Genomic DNA, 20576 nt, shown 5'->3' with positions numbered 1-20576 from the left:
ACGAAATAATGACCTAGATATTACACTGGTCATCGTAATTCTCAAGGGGGAATTGGGCTTGATGGGGTACGTATTTCTGAATTGGAATCTTGTCGTCTCAATTCGTACACCGCATGTTTATGACTCATTTTCCTCTAGAATGATATTTTGTGTTTAATATATTGCCTATATCAATGGTGCGTTTTATGTAAATCATAATGATGTATCGCAAATCTATTCAACGCTTCTATTTAGTTTTTTTCTGTGTGTATGTTGGTTGGTTCATTATTGCAATTTACATGTACAAGTACTTCGGTTTCGTGTAACTCGTAGACCAGCCAACTTGAATAGACAGGTGGTTAAAAATACTAGCAACAATACTACATTAGTGAACTAGCTAGAGACATTGACACATAATCATCGACACTTTATTGATAAAAATTGCGCTGCAACGCGTTCAGTACGAGATGCCCCAAAGCATTGATGTCAGATTTCTAGAAATCTCTACATCTTTGTCCAGCAGTATGTAAGTCAACAAATAGACTGGCTGTTCTATTCGTATTTTCAACAGCTTGATCTACATAAGAAAGCTATTCGCATACTTTGATATGTAACATACACATAGCAAACATGATAAAATATTGAGCAAAATAGACTGTTTTATTTATGCTAGTGGTGAAAATATAAATCTATATTCACAAATCCCGAAACCCTTACTGGATACAACTGCCCAGATATCAAAACTAAAAGGACAAGGTCTGTGTAGCTATAGGTTTTACTGAAGAGACAAGGATGCCAACTATACAGACATTAGATATTTGATTGTAAACTAAAAGTAACGTAACGTTAATAAGTTTTGTACATTGACTCATTTGGTATGTTGCTGTTTCTTCAAAATGTACCATGATCAGTACTCAGCGCTGAACTACCTTACAATCGACTAACAAAGCTTGAGAATACAGAATGTAACGTGTTCTATTATCATCAAGTAGTGCATTTGTTAGTATTCATGCACATTGAGTCGATTCTAAGTCGCCTGTACGTCTATTATTACCATTCTAAGGCAAACAAAATAAACTAATCTCTGTTAGACTATCCCTCCCAAAGACTATCTTATGTACTGTACTGTACATGTACAAACATCTGCCTTGTGCGTCTTGCTCATCAGACATGTCCATTTTCCAGATGTCGCTTTGCTCTCTTCTTGGCTTTGTACTTCTCGAACATTTTGAGTCGACTGGGGTCCAGTTTTCTCACCTGAGTGGTAAAAAGCAACAAGGCAAAATATCTGTTAAAATCGATTGTTAATATCAAAATATCTAACAATATAAAAAGTAAAAAAAAACTCCCCATGTAAAAGTATAGACTGTCTGTGTTCAAAGGAAACCAACTTATTTCATACTGTATACACACGTAACCGTTCTATGTACATTAGCAAGGCTATTTCCTTCTGGTCGAAGGCTTCCAGACGACCCATATCTTTCTGAAAGAGTTGCGTCCTTTGATTTTGATAGGAGGATATTGTTGCTGATCTAATGTGCTGTTCATCTGTAAAATGACATACACCGGCACCATTCCCACCTACCTGTGAACTATCGTAACTGGACCACGAGTGCAGAGACGCGTTGTCATCGTCGTCCGAGTCGTTTTGCCCGGTCCGGTTCAGCCACCGGTCACTGATGGAGCTGGCCTGGCTGGACCGCCTCCGTTTTTCAAGGTAGCCTGAAAACGGCATCAAGTCGCGTTTGCAACACACGAAAAGTCATATTACTGTCTGTCTTCAGAGTAAAGTAAAAATGGGACGTACAATAATAGAACGACCAAGTCAAATAAGAAACAAACAATAGAACCCCATCAAATCAAGTAACATCTTTACTTTCTAGATATAGCCTCTGTATCACTAATTAGCAGATGCTGACAAATTGCACGTCTAGTACAATTTTCAACACTCACATAGCGTCATATATTCATATGAGAATATAAATAAAATATGGGTCAATGATATGACATATTCTGCTGACGAACCGGGTTTCGAACGGTTAGTACAGACTGAGCAGTGTAGCTGTTGTAATGTCGTTCCTACAGATGCGCTGAACAGTACTACTAGCAATGAACATGTGCTAGTGTGGCAAAGTATTCATATGAACTGCTCGTGTGGTAAAGTGTTCATATAAACTCACCTAACGAGAAGGGATCCTGAGAGTCACGCTGAGATGACCGTCTCCCGGGAGCTGAAGCGTCGGTACCCGGGGACGGGCTGCCCGGGTAAGCCGGGGGAGGCGGTGCGTATTGTTGCGACTCACGCTGCTGACCTGCATGGACTAAATATAGAGGAATAAAGCAATGTATGAATGAATCAACGAACGGATGAACGAACGGATGAATTAATTAATTATTCAATTAATGGATGGATAAAGTAAGAAACGAAGGAAGGACAACTGCGATATGTTTGAGCTGAGAGATGCAGACAGACGATGCCTATGAAAACATTCTCAAATATTCAACAACGTTTACAGCTGAGACACAGTTGTGTGATGCAGTTAACATATGTAGAGTTCCGCAACATGCACGATTGCTTGATACAAAACAAAATGAAACGTACCTTGGTAAGAATTAAGTGATGATTGTCGGCCTCTACCATCTGCAGGCGTCCAATGCAGATTTTCAGCTATCTTTCTCGGGTGGACATCCCTTGTCGGTGGTGCGGACTGATGAGTTTGTGACGTCTGTTGACGATCGTTGGTATCGTTGATGAAATAGTTGTTTCTCACCCGGACCGGTACGCCTACGCTGACGTACGTCTTCTCCTCGCTGGTCCTGCCGTCACGGGATTTCTCTGATACGGTCCACGTCGTGGCTTTGTCAAAGTCGAACGGCACAAGATGTTGCGGTACGGCACCCCGCTCTGGTTGGAGTTGCTGGATCTTGTTCTGCCGACCAACCGTCCAGTGAACCAGGCGACCGAAGTCAAAGGCAAATGGCGGTCTGTTGCTTCTTTCTTGCGGTCCGTGTTGTACTTGTGACTGGTGTGACGATTGTCGGACCATTCTTGGCTGTTGGTATTGCTGTGACATATGTGTCTCTTGTACCATTCCTGCTCGATGTTGCTCTACGTAAATTGACTCTTGGCTGCTGGGAACCGTTTTGAAGAACATACGAGGTTCTGGCGGTGGTACGGGGCTGAGCTCGCTGCCTTCTACTGACACAGTTGACCAGCCAGACCTTGGTTCGCCATGTTCGCCCAGTTCATGTTTTCCTCCGGTGGTCATCTTGATGATTTTGTCGTAGTCGAAGTCATCCTCACCTCTATCTGCCGCCGTTTCCGAGACCAACGACTGTGTTGAGGGCCACTGCCTAGTCGGATATCCAACTCTAGGGATGTTCCCGACTTTGACATTGCCAGACTGCTGAGCCGTGGGAGGCCGATAGACAGTCCAAGCTTGTGGCCTCTGTCCGCTGTTGTCTTTGCCCGTGAAGACATCGTTGTATCGATGAGCATCCACGTCATCTTCAACCCCTTTGCTGAGAGGGTTATACCTGATGATTCCTTGTTGCATGAGTGAGTCCAGCTCCCCTACAACCTGTATTTCGGCTGGTACCCAGTTACTGTGTAGGGTTGAGGAGTCTGTTCTGTGGAAGTCATCAGAAGTGACCACGTGTTGCCTAGGTGCCATCTGTTCTACCGGAGAAATGGGAGAGGATGGACTTCCCGATGGAACCAGTCGCCACACAGACGTCCGGTGTTGTAGCGGAGGCAACTGCGCTGCTGGCAGATTTGTAGGGATAGTTTCTTGTCTTTCGACCACCCCGTGACTGTAAACATGCTGCGCGTGAGTCTTTCGGAAGACATCAACTGGGGAGTCGCTCTGCTGGAAGATGCCAGGTGGAAGTGGGGGGATGACAGAGGCGATTTCTACTCTTTCCCCGACGACCCTCTCGATGGGTGCTTGGTAACTCTCCACACTTTGGACTTGTACCTTCTGTACAACATCGTCAGGAATACGACCCATCATGGCAGCGTCTGATGGAAGCGGTGGGATGACATCGATAACTTCAGTTTCCACCGCTGGTGCTTCTAGTATATCCGTTTTCATTTTCTTTGTATAACCTGCCCGCACCCCGTGGACAGCTATAACGCGATCTTGGTGCAGATCCCGGATCGGTGCAGCATGCACAAGAAGCGGCTGCCATCTAACATCTCTCACTCTTACCAAGGTTGGGGGTTGCCTTTGCGGGGCAGGGATAACATACCGATAGCGTTCAGAAGGGAGGGTTGTCGACCTTGCATGTGCTGATGATGACGGCTGAATGGTGCTAACGTACTGCTCTCTGGTGCCGATTACTTGCTCTCTGCCTAGCTGTTGGATGCGATAGGACTCTGCACGAGCTCTGTCTAATCGCAAATATGGTAAGGAAGATGATCGTGCTCTTTCGGATGAAGATGGCTTTATGACGTAGACCTGTTGCTCTCTGGCGGCGATGACGTTTTCCTGTGCCAGCTGATGGACCCTGTAAGTGTCGGCGCGAGCGCGGTCCATTCTCTGATGAGGGAGATCGGACTCTCTTGCTCTGTACGTATCATGTGATTCAAAGGAACCCACGGTGTGTTCCTGGAAGTCATCCCTGTCTTCCCTGGCTAGTTGGTGGACCCTGTAGGATTGGACTCTAGCACGTTCCATTTCCAGATGAGGAAGATTTGATTCATATGCCCTATCAGAAGCATTCGATTCCAATCCGTAAACACTGTGGTCATCAAAGTCGTCTATGTCTTCCCTGGCTAGTTGTTGGACCCTGTAGGATTCGATTCTGGCACGGTCCATTTCCAGATGAGGGAGGTTTGATTCCCGTGCCTTGTCAGTCTCATCAGATGCCAGTCCGTGAACACTGTGGTCATCAAAGTCATCAGTGTCTTCTCTGGCCAGCAACTGAATCCTGTAGGCTTGCGCCTGAGCACGACTCATCTCCAAGTGTGGGAGTGAAGATAGGTTTGCAGTGTCACTAGTCGAAGCCGGAGGAATGGTGCCAACATATTGTTCCTTGATATCCAGAGAATGTTCTTCCGGGAATCGCTCCATCCTAGAGGACCCAACATGTGCCTGGTCCATCTGTAGATGAGGCAGTGTGGACGTGTTTGCCGTGTCAGAAACCGACTCAGGCGCGATGGTGCCAACATATTGTTCCTTGACATCCAGAGAATGTTCTTCAGGGAACCGTTCCATTCTGGAAGACCCAATGTGTGCCTGGTCCATCTGTAGATGAGGAAGAGTGGACGTGTTTGCCGTATCAGAAACCGACTCAGGCGCAATGGTGTTGACATATTGTTCCTTCAGATAGATACTGTGCTCTTCCGGTGACAATTCGGTTCTAGAGGCAACGGAATAAGCTTGGCTCATCTCGGGGATAGGCAACGTACTCATTTCTGCATCATCTTCCTCAAAAGGTGGAATAATGTAGATGTATTCTTCTCTGGCCTCTATGACTCCTTCATCCCCAAAGTGTTGCGCTTTCATGACCTCTGCCGTAGATGACGTCACATTTTCGAGTCGTTGTGTTGGCACTGCAATGATCTGTGCACTTTCTCCAGGCAGCTTCGGAGGTATAGTAGTAACAGTCTGTTCTTTTAGCTCGATAACACCCTCTTCCGACTGATAAAGAGGGGCCAAACTCTTCAAGGAATGATGCTCAGCTTCAAGGTAGAGTTCCTCTGGCAGCTTGAACTCCTTTGCTTCTTCCGGAGACATTGGAGCAATGTCAGAGATGATCTCCAATCCGACCTCCTCAACTTTGCCCTCCTCTGCTTCCAACGTGTGCATATTGAGAATGGACTCTTCAACCAAAGCTTTCCATAGCTCTAGCGCTTCTTCCTCGCCCATTATTGCTGAAGATTTGAAAGGCTCTGCAAACACTTCAAACTCCCCGGTTTCAACATTGGAGACATTCTCTTCTCCGTAGTATATCATTGGGGCTTTGTGAATGTCAACGACATTTTCTTCTGCCGTGTGCACTGTGTCTTGAAATACGGTATCTCCCTCCTTTTGTTCATATGCGGTGTCTGGGATTTCATAGACGGTATCCGTGTCAACATCTTTCACAGTATTTTCGACAGGCTGTTTGAGGAGAGCTCGAGAAACTGGAGCAAGATTAAGATCTGGAGCGGTAAATTGCTGCTCTTCTTCATGGAATTCCAACTTGGGAAGGTCCAATTTGGCCACCTTCTGGTCTACAACTTCCACCTTGCCAAATGTTATCAATTCTTCCATGTCTTCGTTTGCGTTATTCATGATATATGCAAGTAACTCCTCGAGTTCACCTAGCTCTATCTCTTCATCCTGTTCTTTTGCAAACTTGATATCCATGAGGTATGTCCGTATCTGGCTGCTGATGACAGTTTCATGTTTTTCTTTCGGCACCAATTTAGCCTCGACTGTATTTTGCACTACTTGGGGTATCTCTTCAGTCTCCTCCAATGGCTGATCTAGTACCTTTTCTTTCAAACGGAACCTGCGTCTTGGAGGAGGTTCAATGGATCGTTGAACTTGGCTGACCTCACTTGCTATGACTGGAGCTGGCTCCGGGGCAAGTTGCACCTTTGGTTGTCTTTTATCTGCCTTACATAACTGTCCAAGAGCTACTGATGGTTTGGCCTTTGTCAGATTCATCTCCTCAAACATCGTTTCCTCTCCTGTCTCCCAATTGGGTGCCTCCTCTTCCTGCGCTTCGTGGATCGGGAGGGGATTAAGTATTGCGTCCTGTTGGGACACGTACAAAGGACTGGATATCTCTTGTAATGGCTCCACATCTATCGTCGCTCTCTCCACAACGAATGGTTCAACTCCTTCGTTCGTCTTGTCGAGCTCAAGATCAATCTTGTCCTCTGTTGGAGTGATCAGGTTGACAGAAGCCTTCTGTAGTCCAACTTCCACATTTGGAGTGGGTTCGTTGGGGATAGCATTGAACACAGGTGAGTCATATTGAAGGGCTTCAAACTCTCCATCAATTTGGAAAACATCGATGGTCTCTGAGTTTTGCCCTCCCTTGTGATATTGCGGGCTTTCTGTCTTCTGGAGGGCAACGTTCTCCACTTTACGTTCAGTTCGTTCTATCAGCATGTACTTTGGCTCCTGCGCTGTGAAACCATCAAACGTTTCTGTACTTTCCGCAGAAACTTCTTCCTTTGCTACATCTGCATGTAGGTATTCTGCTTCGGCTGATTCTGTCTTCTCTGACATCGGTGTAAAAAGCACCTGGTCTACCGGGATTTGTTCTCCAGTTTCGTAGTCAACATCTTTTATGTTTCTTACTTCCTCAATTTCTAGTTCCATTCCTCTTTCAGCTGCTTCGTATCGAGGACAAGATGACTTCGAAAGTGTTGCCTCGGTTTTTTGAACCTCCACACTGATCTGATCGACATCTGCCTTGTCCCATGGAATGGGCGGTGCGCCTTTCCTGGTCTGTTCGGAAGGTGTCAGCATCTCATTTTGCACAGCGTGGAGGAATTTTGGTGCAGCGGCATGAGTCTCCTCTGTGTTTGCCATGTACTGTTGTACGGCCACTGTAGACGGGGTGCAGGCGTCAAGCTCATACGGCTCGATGGCAGGTCCAGCCGTTTCTTCCTCAAGTGTGACCTGATCCAATCCCGCGTGATGGTACTCTGCATCAGAGGAGGACGACAAATCTGTGTGGTGTTCCAAAATCTCCTGGTTCACCTCTTCCTTGGTTGCCTTTTCATATACCTGTATCTTGACTGTACCGACTTCTTCTGGCTCGATCTTAAAGTCGGCTTCTGTAGCACGATGTACGGGTACATTAGCGAACACTGCCTCCTCTTTCACCATGTGGTTGGGAATCATTGGGATACTTGTTATTTCTAACTGCTTGTAGGCGAACGCAGGTAATGTAGATTCAACACGTTCCTCGTCAAGTGTTGTTGTGTCCGATTCCGCTTGATGGTACTTTGCGTCAGAGGAGAAGGCCGTGCTTGTGTCGTGTTTTTGTACTTCCTGCATGAGTTCTTCATAATTTGCATGGTCGTACTGCAGACTTTCAATGGTGCCACTGATTTGCTCTGACTTATTCTCAGTCCTGTTTTCGGTGACACGATGTATTGGCACACCAACAGAAACTGTCTCTTCCTTCACCATGTGTTCTGGAACCTTTGGGATGTTTATCGCCTCTGCCTGTTTATATCCTATCGCTGCTATTTCAGACTCAACCTTTTCGACCTCAAGTGTTGCCGTGTCTGTCTCCTCGTGGAGATACGTCGCGTCGGAGGTAAAAGTTGTGTCTGTGTGGTGCTTGAGAACGTCCTGCTTGACCGCTTCACAGCTTGCATGTTCGTACTCCAGACCTTTGATTTTACCACTGATTTTCTCTGACGTATCCTCAACCTTGTTTTCCGTAACACGATGTATTGGAACGCCAACGGACACTGACTCTTTCTTCACCATATGGAAGGGTGCCTTTTTGATGTCTGTTGTTTGAAGTTTCTCGAACTCTAATGGAGACATTTTCTTTAGACTGGTCCTTGGTAACAGCTGTAGCTCTAACTTGCTCTCCTTCGCCTCCAAATACATTGGAAGTTGACTCCTTTCCTTAGATGTCAATGCCTGTGATACTGGCAACTGATTTGTTAGTTCTACTGCAGCTTTTGAGTACTTTATCTTCTTCACGTTGTCGTCTGTCTCCTCCACTGGAAGCTGTATTTCTGTTTCCTTCACCTTGTTGTATTCTATTTCAGTCTTGACTTTGTCTGATTTTGCTCTGAAACTGGATTGGTCGGCTGTTCCTTGCGCCGCTTGGTGCCAATTGATTGGAGAAAGTTTGAAGATTGTCTCTCGAACAATTTTCAGGTCTACTTTGCCTTCTGTTACCTGTAGGTACTGCGGGTTTTCGCTCCTCTCTTTAGTGGCATGAACCCTCGTTGTGTCGAGCTTCTTGGTGAGTTCTGTCGCTGCTTTCAAGAAGTCTAGTTTTTCAATGTTAGGCTTGACTTCCTCCAAGGTAAGGTATGCTTTCTCCACTTTTCCTTTGTGATATTCTATCTGTGTGTTGACCATGGAAGACTTTGTCTTGAATACTTGTTGATCTGTTTTTGTTTCCGCTGCCTGGTGCCATGTTATGGGCGAAAGCCCAGAAACGTTAGATTCAGAAACCAACCGCAATCTTACCTCCCCTTCCTCTGCTTTGTAAAAGCATGGGGATTCACTTGGAATTACACCAGCAAAAGCCTCGTGGACCTCTTTTTTCGTTTGAATATAGCAAGGTCTCTCAAAAACAATACGAGGGACAACTCCTTCTAGCTCATCGAGGGAAATCTTGGCTGTTTTTTCTTCAGCTTTTTTGTAACTTGGGTCTTCACTTTTTATTCTTGTTTCTGTTGTCCTGTTCTTCTGCACATCTAAGTATTCGGAATTCAGATTGTGGTACTCGAATGTATCAAAGAATTCTTTAACATTCTCGGCGGAGGCAAATAAACTCCTTTCAATCCCCTTGTGAAATGTTGGGTCCTGCGTCTTGGTGAATGTCTGGTTTGCCTTGTACTGGTCTGATGCAACGACCGTGTATTGTGGCTCAACGAAAACAATTATCGACCACTCCACAGCTGCCCCAGCCTCCACTATTGGTTGGATGGCCATTCCTTCAACTGCTTCCAAATATCGTGGAGCTACAGTCGTCACCATGGTCGTGAAAGCTTTATTGACGTCCACGTCTACTTCTTTGTATGAGGGTACTTTGTACTCTATGCTTGGGACCTTCTCTTTCACTTGATGAAGTGATTCCCTCATCTCTTCCACCACATGTTTATGGTATGTCGGCTCCATACTCCTGAAAGTTGTCCCCACGGCCCTGTCGCTAATGACGTCTAAGTTCGTGGGCGTTACGTTAAGATATTCGAAGCCCTCCAGTGTGTCATCGATCTCCTCTGACGTTACGAACGTCTTCGCTTCAACTGCCTTGTTGTAGGTTGGTTCCTGACTCGTGGTGTGTTGTTCCTTTGGCTGAAAACGCTGCTGTGTCACCATGTCGTATTCCAATGTGGAGTACCTAAGGTCAGGGAGGTTTTTATCTTCATATACAGTTTCTACAGGAGTCACCGTTTCCATCTCCATTGCTTCAAGGAATTGTGGCGTTTCGCTGGTAACGATATCGAAAGACGCTTTATTTTGTTCCACGGTTAGCGTTTCGTGGGAGGACTTTTCATACTCATAACCCGGGATCAGGTCAGTCCGCTCATTGAAGGATTGCTTGATTTCTCCAACATCAGCTTTATGGTATGTCGGGTCCAAGCTTCTTACTGTCACCTTTGCGGCCTTGTTGACTGTGACGTCAATGTTCTTGGGGTACAGGTTCTCGTATTCGAAGCTCTCCAGGTTTCCTGATGTCTTGATTTCTTCTGTTGATAGAAAGATGCTTCCTTCCACTCCCTTGTGGTACTCTGCCGCCTCGCTCGTCATAAACTTCTCCTTTGTCTGAAACCGCTGTTGTGTAACGACGTCGTACTCCACAGTGGAGTAATCTGTGCTTGGAATGTTGAAGTCTTCAGATGCACTTTCTACGGGAACCACTGTCTCCATCTGCGTTGCTTCCAAGTACACCGGACTTTCGCTCAGTACTTGTCTTGCATTTGCGTCAAACTTGTCCTGTCTCATTGATTCGTAGCATGGCTTTGTGTAGACTATGCCAGGGATAACATCACTTACCTCCTCTAGTGACGTTCTTGACTCCTCTTCTGTAACTCTGTTGTAAGTCGGATCCTCACTTCTAGAGATTGACTGCTCTGCTCTGCTACGCTCTACTTCTACATACTGGCCAAATTCGCGCTGATAGTCTATGTTTTGGTCCAGGTCTTTAGTTTCCTCCATCGGTATGTAGTCGCTCCTCAGAATGCCTTGAAGGAAGGATGGATCTTCAGACGTCACCGTCTCTATCTTTGCCATGTGTATCTCGTCATGACCTGATGATACTAGTTTCGCTTGGTACAGCTGAACCCCCGGTACCTCCGGGCGTACTCCCATGTATTCCTCCCCAACGCCATAGATGATCTGTTTTAGTTTCCTGACCTCGTGTGTTGGTGTGGTCTCAACGCCCGAATCTGTCTCCTCCATTGCCTCCAACACTCGCGATATTTTCTTAACCTACAGGGATAGATGGCATTAAACAGAACTCTCCTTCGCCAAGTTACAAGACCCAACATTATGACATTACAGCACAAGAGGGAATTACCATTGTACTTTAGTCAAACATGCTATACATTATTTATACTTTGACATTATGGGCATAGCGCCCTCACAACTTACATCGGTCAAGGGACAAGCGGGTCAACAATCTGATGTCTTTGTAGATTTCCGAGTCAAAACAAAACACAGCTTGGATGCAAAACCCCTAATAGCAGAATGCTAAATAAAGACGTTAGAGGATAGTATAATGATTATTGTTCATTGGTGTCACATTTCATATTGTATTACATAAATGACAAGCCATGCAGTCCCACGTTACTGCGTCTTCTATTCATATCATTATAGCACAGAAACAAAGTCCATACCTCCTGTACTTTCTTCTTCCACTTGACTGCCGGAGGAATTCTCTGTCTGACCTTGAACGGTCCTCTGATGGTGATCCTCATGCCTGGGCCCTTAATCTGTTCCTGTTGGGTAAATAAATACAACTTATGGTACCACACATCAGCACCTGTTTTCTTTACCCTCTGTAAAAATTTCAACAACATTTGTACACAACATCCATTTGCGTTCAATGAAAATACTTTCAGATTACTCCCACCTTCTTAAGATATTTTTTTCGTGTCCAAAGAGGAACCCATTGCATTCAGCTGCAACAGTTCAACATGGACAAACTACGTACCTCGACTTCCTCTTTAACCACTTCTTCCTTCACGACTTCTCTCATCACAGTCCGTGACCTGGCGTACGCCTCCACCTCCAGACGGGCTCTGATGTCCTCCACTTCAATGATCTCGTCCTCGTATATCCAGATTCTTAGCTGCAGTTAAAAGTATGATAGTTCAAGGCAGGATTCAAATGAGACCCCAGGCAATAACAACTATTTTCTAACTCTCACAGTCTTATCAACCTTGACAAGTTGTTCGATGAATGCAAATAACAAAAAATAAACACATTACATATTACCCCCATTATTATATACATGCACACTTAGTTTAATATGAAACTGGACTATATCTGATACCATACATCCAGTGGTTAGCTCCCTTGTATAGCAACTTCTGAAATATTTCGTTGTACATGTAAGCGAAGTGTATGTCAAACATTGTTGTATCAACAAAGGCTCCAGCAATCTCTGATAGCGGTTCCTTCCTCCAGGTAGAGAAATACAAATGCACTATGATCAGCAGGTCGACGTTTCAATTATGAACTTCAATATGTTATGTTACTCACCCATCGCCCATCTTTGTAGAACCATTCTTCCTCATGGACTATCTTTTTGCCATCCATGGTGTAGCGGCTGCCGCCATTGGTCAGCGATCTGTCGCCGATGTCGGTCAGTGGTCTTTGGCCGTCCGTCAGTGGTCTTTGGCCAAAATCGACCAGAGGTCTGTCGCCGATGTCGGTCAGTGGTCTTTGGCCGAAGTCCGTCAGTGGTCTTTGGCCAAAATCGGCCAGAGGTCTGTCGCCGAAGTCGGTCAGTGGTCTTTGGCCGAAGTCCGTCAGCGGTCTTTGGCCAAAATCGGCCAGAGGTCTGTCGCGATCGCCGAAGTCGGTCAGTGGTCTTTGGCCGAAGTCCGTCAGCGGTCTTTGGCCAAAATCGGCCAGAGGCCTATCACCGAAGTCGGTCAGTGGTTTCTGGCCGAAGTCGGTCATTGGTCCATTGCCAAAGTCGACCAGTGGTTTGTCCCCAAAGTCGATCAGTGGGCTGTCGTCGTTCATCCACCCTTGGACCGTGGACTGAACCCCATCCTTGGTTTTCTGTGATAAACATTACCAGGGAAAATAATTACGTTTGGCATTGTACAGTTGAAGTCAACATGTATGCTTTGTAAGTTTTAATAGTTTCTCTTCCAACCAGTGGTATTCAAGCATATTCACAATCATAATACCATCCGTCAATAGCATTAGTCTTACATAATAAATATTTAACATACTTGACATTTTGCCACTCTGATATCGAATATCTGTAATCAATTAAAAGGTAGAAAGGAAATCTGACTCACATGTTGTTCTATACGAAGATCGTCATTGTCCTGCCACATCTTGATGTCTTCTTCTCACGTCTGTAGTGTGGAACAGGGAAACACATCAGCATGATTAATTCTATGGCCTTATTAGGGAGACATTATGCCAAGATTACATTAATTAAACTGTTTCTTTATACATAGGAACTTACGATTGTAAAAACAAGACCAAACACACTGCGTATAGATTTTGCAAGGTTCGAAAAAGTTAATTGTGCTGGAAATATTGACATAAAATGGCGAGTATAAAAGTGAATGAGGCAGACAGCACCCACCCGCCCCTCTACCCCCGATATCGACCTCTTTCAGAGCACACAAAAACACAGATACATACAGACTCACACAGACACACACACCGTCATCATACAACACAGATGAGAGAGCAGAGGAGAGAGGACGAGACGATACTGATTGAAGTAATGAAGTAACTATTACCACAAGCAGGCAGTCCATTGCTAAAAGATACATCACCACTCTCGATTCCACTGAGTGAATGCCGTAGAAAATGACAACCCAGTCCTGCCCATGACAACTTACTACCATGCCATATATGGAGCGATCTTTGCCGGTGAGTCACGGGCGATATGGACGACACCAAAACGGACTTGTACCATAGACACGGATGTACTGATTATAGACCGACCCTATTGTTGTAATGTTGTCAGGAATGTAAGCTTGTACCAAGCACTAAGCCCCCGGCTTTACATTGCATTCTACACATGAGATAGCTCGATTTCAATCTTGCTAGCACGATATAGGCCAAAACAACAACCTTAGCATGTGTGAGATTGTCAAATACAATAGATAGGAAGAACTACGAAGATCCCACTAAAAGAGAAGTTTCTCCCGGACAGACTGCAATCGGGACAAAAAAATCGTCATGTTTGAAACATGCGACACTATTTCTGATAAGATGGGCCACAATACCAAGGAGATATATGTTATCCTTCGCTCCCAATGCACAATATTATTGTATACAGTTGGTAATGACATATGACATGTTAGTGTATGAGTCACCATGGAAAGGTGAGCAGTACGTGCAGGAAGCCATTGAACCCTTATCATTGTCAAAAGCCGATTCTCATACAAAGCTGTAAACACGTTATCTAGTAGAGGTCAGAAGCCACACGTTAGGTATGTGACCACGCCTGTGGGATAAGTGCACATCCTCTGATTTTATCCACCCGAACAACTAGCTATTGTCCGGATTCTAATCCAAGGCCTAGGGAGCGACCAGAATACAACATAACAGTTAGTCGAGATACGACGAGGATGATGTATCGTACATGTCACCACTTTTACAAAGAAGCCATTGGGGTTGACCAGTCATAGTGAAGGATATAATCTAAACTTCATTGGCGCTTGTAAAATAAACATTTCTGCGTGATATTTTGGATATTTACCTCCCCTCCCCTTCCCTGACCGACACACCCCTTGCATGTGGTTTGTCCCGGTAGCAAGCTACCTTTCCCGATCCGGTAGCAAGCGACATGACAAAAATACATTACCTTACTTGGTAAACAAATGTATATTTCAAACTTATTAAACCTAGAAAATTTGTTATAGCTGTTTGATAGCACATATGTAATAGAAAATTATATAAAGGAAGTTAAAGGTGGAAGTTTTGTCATAAGAGGAAGTTTGCGAGACAGACCAGGACAGGTGTTATGAAGAAGCGGAATTGTTACACGATATCTGTATCCTAGGCTTTGCTAGAGACCTTTGTTTGCTCGGTAACTGTAACTGGAATCTGTGTTATCACCTAGGCTATGATGATATCTATGAACGGTATGTCTATATACAGGTACAAAGAATAATTTGTCTCAGATATACACAGAACAGTCGAGTCTGCAACTTTGCTAAATACTAGTATACTGGTAATGCTCAGTGTTTTGAATGATCCATTCAGATGATTCGAACGAATCAAATCAGCCTTGAATCATTTCACTATTGTTTCTGTTACAATGTATGACAGGAGAATCGCCTGCGTTTTCAAGGCACACATTCAAGACACGCAAGACACAATAGAATACGATGTTAGGTGCTGACGGGACTCTACGGCTGCAGGGACAAACCGTAGTTGAGAGGCGACAAAATAGGAGTGTATACCCCCATGTGTTTAGACCCATCACAAGCTTAAAGGCGCAGGTACTGACTGAGTACTGGCTTAAAGGCGCAGGTCTTGCATGTACTGAATAAGAAAAGATATGAACTCACCAGGTTATTCAATGACAGACTGTCAGAGCCATCGACGGAAAAGGTCAGAAGACTGCACCGTGCTTCCGAGCATGTTGAGAGACGCCACCATACGCTACGCGACTACGATAAAATGGCGGACAATAAAGACTCTAGTTCACCGTGAGCCAGTTCAACCGGCTCATTTGAATATTCCAAACCTCTGAGTAACCTGGGAATCACTTGACTTATTATCATCACCAACTCACCTGGAACTAAAGACAACTTCGGTAGGATCTGATTGGTTGGAGAGCTAGGTACGCCCTAGAGTTCAAAAGTACCTGGTTAAATCGCGTCACTCACTTGTGAACAATCATGAAGTCTTGATGACTACCAGCTCGTACTCACCACTTCAGTTATGACAGAACAAAAGACTTCAAAATTATGCCTGGCGTTTCACGAACCAAATGATCGTTACAAAGGAACGGCGGAAGGCCGCGTCCTTGTCAGTAAGACCTTTAAGTCGACACAAACAACTACAGAATGTGTCTGTGTTGTGCTTTAGGCTTTTGGGGACCTAGAAATGGTTACACCCAGTGGGCTACACCCAACATGGGCGTTGACGGCTTACAGATTTTAGAGACAACGTTGATGACCTAACAACAACAGAGTGCAAACGTTACACGTGTGTACTGGCTGCAGTAAGCCAGAAAGGGGCATTTTGATAGTTGAAGCTGTCACTTCTAGTCTAGTTACGTTTTAAAATGTTTATGTTGTTTGTTGGAGGATAACGTGTCGAATTGCCAGTTCCCTGTGCAACCGAAAGAGGAACATGATTTGATGCCGATGGGCGATAAACACATTCTTTTTTTTTTAATTTGAAGGACACTGAGTAGAATAATGGAATTAGCGTGCATCTTCTCAACATCGTTACCTACTTGATTTGCTATGTAACAGTTATAAACAACACGTTTTGTCGAAGGCAAGTATGTGTCAAAAGACAATAGAGAATTAGACGAAACAACATAGCAAATAATGACACATCAAAATAGGTCAATTGTTATATTAGAATACAACCCTGCAGAATATAGTTACAATGTCTCACCGTATGGTTGTACCGTAAGGTTGCACAATTGGTTAAATTACTTGTATCTTCTTGTTATCTTCTTGTTCATGACTAATTATAACAAGCCATATCATACAATAGATAGAAACCTGACATATAAGTCAAGTTATAATTATGAGGTATACTCTGTATATGCTAGGTTTGACACCAAGTGCAGGATATAAAAGTACCGTAATGCCCCATGCATGCAATTACCCATGATATAGTGAAACCTAGACTACAAACATATACAGGTTTCAATTAGAGCAACCATGAATACGAAAATTCCATATGTCAGTGTTGTTTTTGCTAGAATAACGATTACGACAGTAATGAGATAGAAGATGAACCTACGGTACTGAAGTAATTATAACTAAATACCCAGTGGATGTGGATATGACAGTTCATGTTTTAGTTACTACGCTACGGGTCTACATTTTCTCGGGATACGAAGTAACCTTTGTCAATCTTTGAAGACGCCTCGAGTACGTTTCAGGCTAGCATCCCCTCTCCCTAAAATATACACTCTGCTACTGCAACTGCAAGGAAACGTGCCGCCCTATCTGACACTGGGCACTACAATGGTTTGAAAGAACGGAACAAAATATACTGAGCTTCCTTGATAACAGTTACAAACCGCTATTGAGATGATGGGAACTACTGACAGCATACCCAGCTAGAGGCTACCTACAGTATAACTTTCATTTACATTATGTTAGTATATAATGCGATTACAAAAATGTGATATCCAGTCACCGAGGAATACATGTACATATCACTAAATGTTGTTTTTTGTTTTGTTTTATGATGACAAAAAGTAATTGCCACAAACCCTACCAGTTTCTGTTGCCTATACAAGTAGCACTCCTTATAGTATCAAACTGAACACGGCTTAGGGATCTCAACATCAGCACGCACATTCATAAAACATAGAGTATCTTTGCCGTGTTAAATCTACTGTCATTAGCCATATAATGTTTGAAGTCCATACACAGTTGTGTGGTGTAAAGAAGTTTACATGTTATACAATTAAATCCCCTTTTACTTTATATAGCTAACCCAGTAAAAACATTGACATGTAGTTAGTTAAGTTCTATATCCCAGCTCCTCAGTAAGTATTTACACGTTAGTTTTTGTTACAGATCATATTGTACTTGGTGGGGCTTCAATATATTATCATTCATTTTCACCCCCCCCCCGTCTATTGTTACTATGAATGTAACTAAATAATATTGCCACGTCGCTACCAAACTCTCTTACTGCATCTTCTATTCTGCATCCTCCAGACAAGTCCTCCTTCCACTCTTCTCTCCCTAGAAAACAGAAATACCGGGTGTAAGTGGAGATGTTTGGGATGAGATTCAAACACAGCTCGATAAAAGCTTTGGTTTTGATTATTGATTAACAAGAGACAGCACACAGCAGCAGTAAGTTTTTTTTTCTGTATCCATGCCTTTAGCAGGGATTAAGATGTAGTTGTGATGGTGTATTAGTTTCACTACTCTCTACATGATCATAGACGGATACAAGTATGTCTCTTTACGGGATGGAAAATGAGCTATCTACTTGAGTATGGTGACATTTATGCTTTATGCTCATATAGAAATTCGTACGGCATGATTGTGCTGAATTTGTTCTCATCTATCATTAGATGATTTAAGCTTCATTTTACGTTTTATATCTGTATCTTTGACCTCCTCCTCTTGGGCTGTTCAGTTGGAGACCTGTCCTCTAGGACACTGGGACGCTTCCCGAAGCTTTCCTTACTACTGGACCTTCGGAAGATGGGGAAATATCCCTTCGAAGACCTCTTTACCTAAAAAGTTGGGAAAGAAAGGTGAGCAATTATGTAGGTGTTTGTTTTGATGATAAATTGTTGTGTACGTCTGAAACTCTTATTTCCTTCTACTGTAAATGTTCGACGCAAAGTTTCCAATTTCAGCTCTTCGCTCCACTTCATAAACATGCATGACACACTGTGATTTGGTGAATAGACTCGATTATATATCACATTTATTTAGTTCCGAATAGAATTTTATCACAGAAAACATTTGTTTTTGGATCGTTGTCTTAATGATATGTTACTCTAACGTTGTCTTAATAATATGTTACTCTGACGTTACTCGTGAAGATAAAATGTGTGGTGACTACCTCATTACTTCCAAAATACAGGCTGGCTACTACTCGTCCTGTTCGTGAAATTGATAGACTACCTTAGCTCCTTTCTGACTTCCATAGGATGATACTGAGCTGACCTCGCTGTCACGAAGGTCCACGTAGTCATTCCCGTCTGTGGGTATTCACAAGGACAGAGAGAATGTGTTAATTAGATTGTTGAGGGTGCAAAACTGTTAAGAAGGCTGTGCATGTCTTCACTGGCATGAAACAAAGCAATCTCTCCAATCCGCGCAGCAGCATGATAAAAGTGTAAATATAAGGAATACACATGTATGCCGCTTTACAGTCTCAACGTTTGAAAAAGACTCAAAGAGCGTGATTCTTCGTCAAAGCTAGTTTAGAAATGCACACATGGTTTGAATAAACCGTCATGCTGTCCTCCATGACTCCACCATGAAAGTCTTCTGATCCCTCACACTTTGATACAGTTCTGTCAAAGTTGTTAGGATGGCATAAAAGGTGGTACTTACTGAATAGTTCTAATGGAGACTGCCTCCCGTTGACCATGGCCGCCTTTGGTACAGTGGTGTCTGCAGTACCTGGGGGCGGGGAAAGCGTCGCTGGGGGCTGGGGAGCGGGGCCTTTGGGGTGAGGGGGTATGGATGGGGATCTGGAGCCATGGGGAGGGGAGAGGGGGCGAGCTGACGGGGTGACGTAGCCGTTTTGCAATGATTGGACATGGAAAGCATGCGCAGAAGCGGGTTCTAACAGCAATGAGAAAGGAGAAAGAAGCGTTAAACAACTGGTTAATATAAAGACAAGTGTTGTAGCCTCAATGTTATTATTGAACAGAAATGTTAAATTGGAAAACATAAAACAGAGATATGTGACCGCTGTGTCATATCTCAGAAAACCACTATCAAACCATGTTAGTGGTTTGAGATGTAAGATGTATTGATTATAAAATCAGCCTTGAGTAAATGAAATCACAACTGTTATTAGGGAAACAACAATTAGTTCACAAATAATGGAGGAACCAGAGGGGAGATAGACACGTTGACTAATCTAACTTTAGACTAAACTACGTTGCCAAATATTACTTCCAGTGTATGGATGACAGCATATGCCATCATAGAGGAATATGATTTTCATTTCCATCTTGGCTCATTTCATTATGTGCTGTAGGCATGTTTTCCGAGAAAACCGACATAAAAAAGCCTCAACTTAAAAACTCATATTCCTTCAATTCTGTATTATATTTAGTATTTTAATTCCGTACGTTTCATGTAAAATTTCATTTTTTTCATATTTACGCTAATATAGATACGCTTCCTTTAATATTTTTTTTTCAATCCTCGTATGTCAATGCAACTACGTCTGCAACTACGAAATTTGTATCAGAAGGTTTCAAATCAAATTGGAGATCATCCCGGGCAATCAGTTGGATCACCTGAAACAAGTTGTTAAAAGTGCCATTAGCCTATGTGCCAGTATGACATATTGAACATTCATCTATAACAAGGGATCTAGTATTGCATTGTCTCCAAATTGCAAAATGAAATCGTCAATGGAGGAGTAAACTCATCAATGAAGGTACTTTTTTTAAAAATTCAAAGTAGAATTCCAATACTATTGCTAGTGCTGAAAACAGGCCTTCTGAATTTGCACTGATGTTGTTATTGCATGTGGATTTGGGAGAAACATCTGCTTTGCATTCGAACCTACGATTTAGATATTCGACCAACCTTGGAACACTGGTGAAGTAGCTGGCCGTGAGGGAGGTGGTGACGTGTACACATGCTGTACAGGGCTAGTTGTCCTCTGAGCTGGGGGCTGCGGTGCCCTCCGTTTGACACGTCCAGAGGTGCTGCTGTCTGTTGACCCCTGCCTTCTGTACTGGCGGCTGTCTCCATACGCGCCATCATAGGGCTGGTGATACCCTTGGAATGCTTGCAATGGCGGAGCAGACGAGTATTGTGGTTCGTCGCTCATGGC

At 43.7% G+C, this 20576-nt stretch overlaps 2 protein-coding genes across 2 annotated transcripts in view; both read right to left on the bottom strand.

The window, feature by feature from the left end:
* Nucleotides 1-390: 390 nt before the first annotated feature.
* Nucleotides 391-13201, bottom strand: LOC118426153. The gene is made up of 8 exons (XM_035835415.1): nucleotides 13163-13201; nucleotides 12390-12917; nucleotides 11839-11976; nucleotides 11522-11623; nucleotides 2582-11114; nucleotides 2160-2300; nucleotides 1565-1701; nucleotides 391-1236 (listed from the first exon to the last, which is right to left on the bottom strand). The coding sequence occupies exons 1-8, from the start codon at nucleotides 13199-13201 to the stop codon at nucleotides 1144-1146; spliced, it is 9711 nt and encodes a 3236-aa protein (XP_035691308.1). The 3' UTR covers nucleotides 391-1143.
* A 3205-nt stretch (nucleotides 13202-16406) lies between these two features.
* LOC118426440 overlaps nucleotides 16407-20576 on the bottom strand; it is a gene marked incomplete in the record, with an annotated part of 32036 nt that continues 27866 nt past the window's right edge. Inside the window, 5 exon segments of the mRNA XM_035835819.1 lie at nucleotides 16407-17776; nucleotides 18136-18279; nucleotides 18677-18753; nucleotides 19112-19345; nucleotides 20327-20576. Of these exon segments, the coding sequence (XP_035691712.1) occupies nucleotides 18139-18279; nucleotides 18677-18753; nucleotides 19112-19345; nucleotides 20327-20576 (702 nt within the window).

Source organism: Branchiostoma floridae, chromosome 11, assembly GCF_000003815.2.
Source record: "Branchiostoma floridae strain S238N-H82 chromosome 11, Bfl_VNyyK, whole genome shotgun sequence".
Taxonomy (NCBI): Eukaryota; Metazoa; Chordata; class Leptocardii; order Amphioxiformes; family Branchiostomatidae; genus Branchiostoma; species Branchiostoma floridae.
Note: the sequence above shows the minus strand (reverse complement) of the source record. Positions and strands in the feature narration are given on the sequence as shown.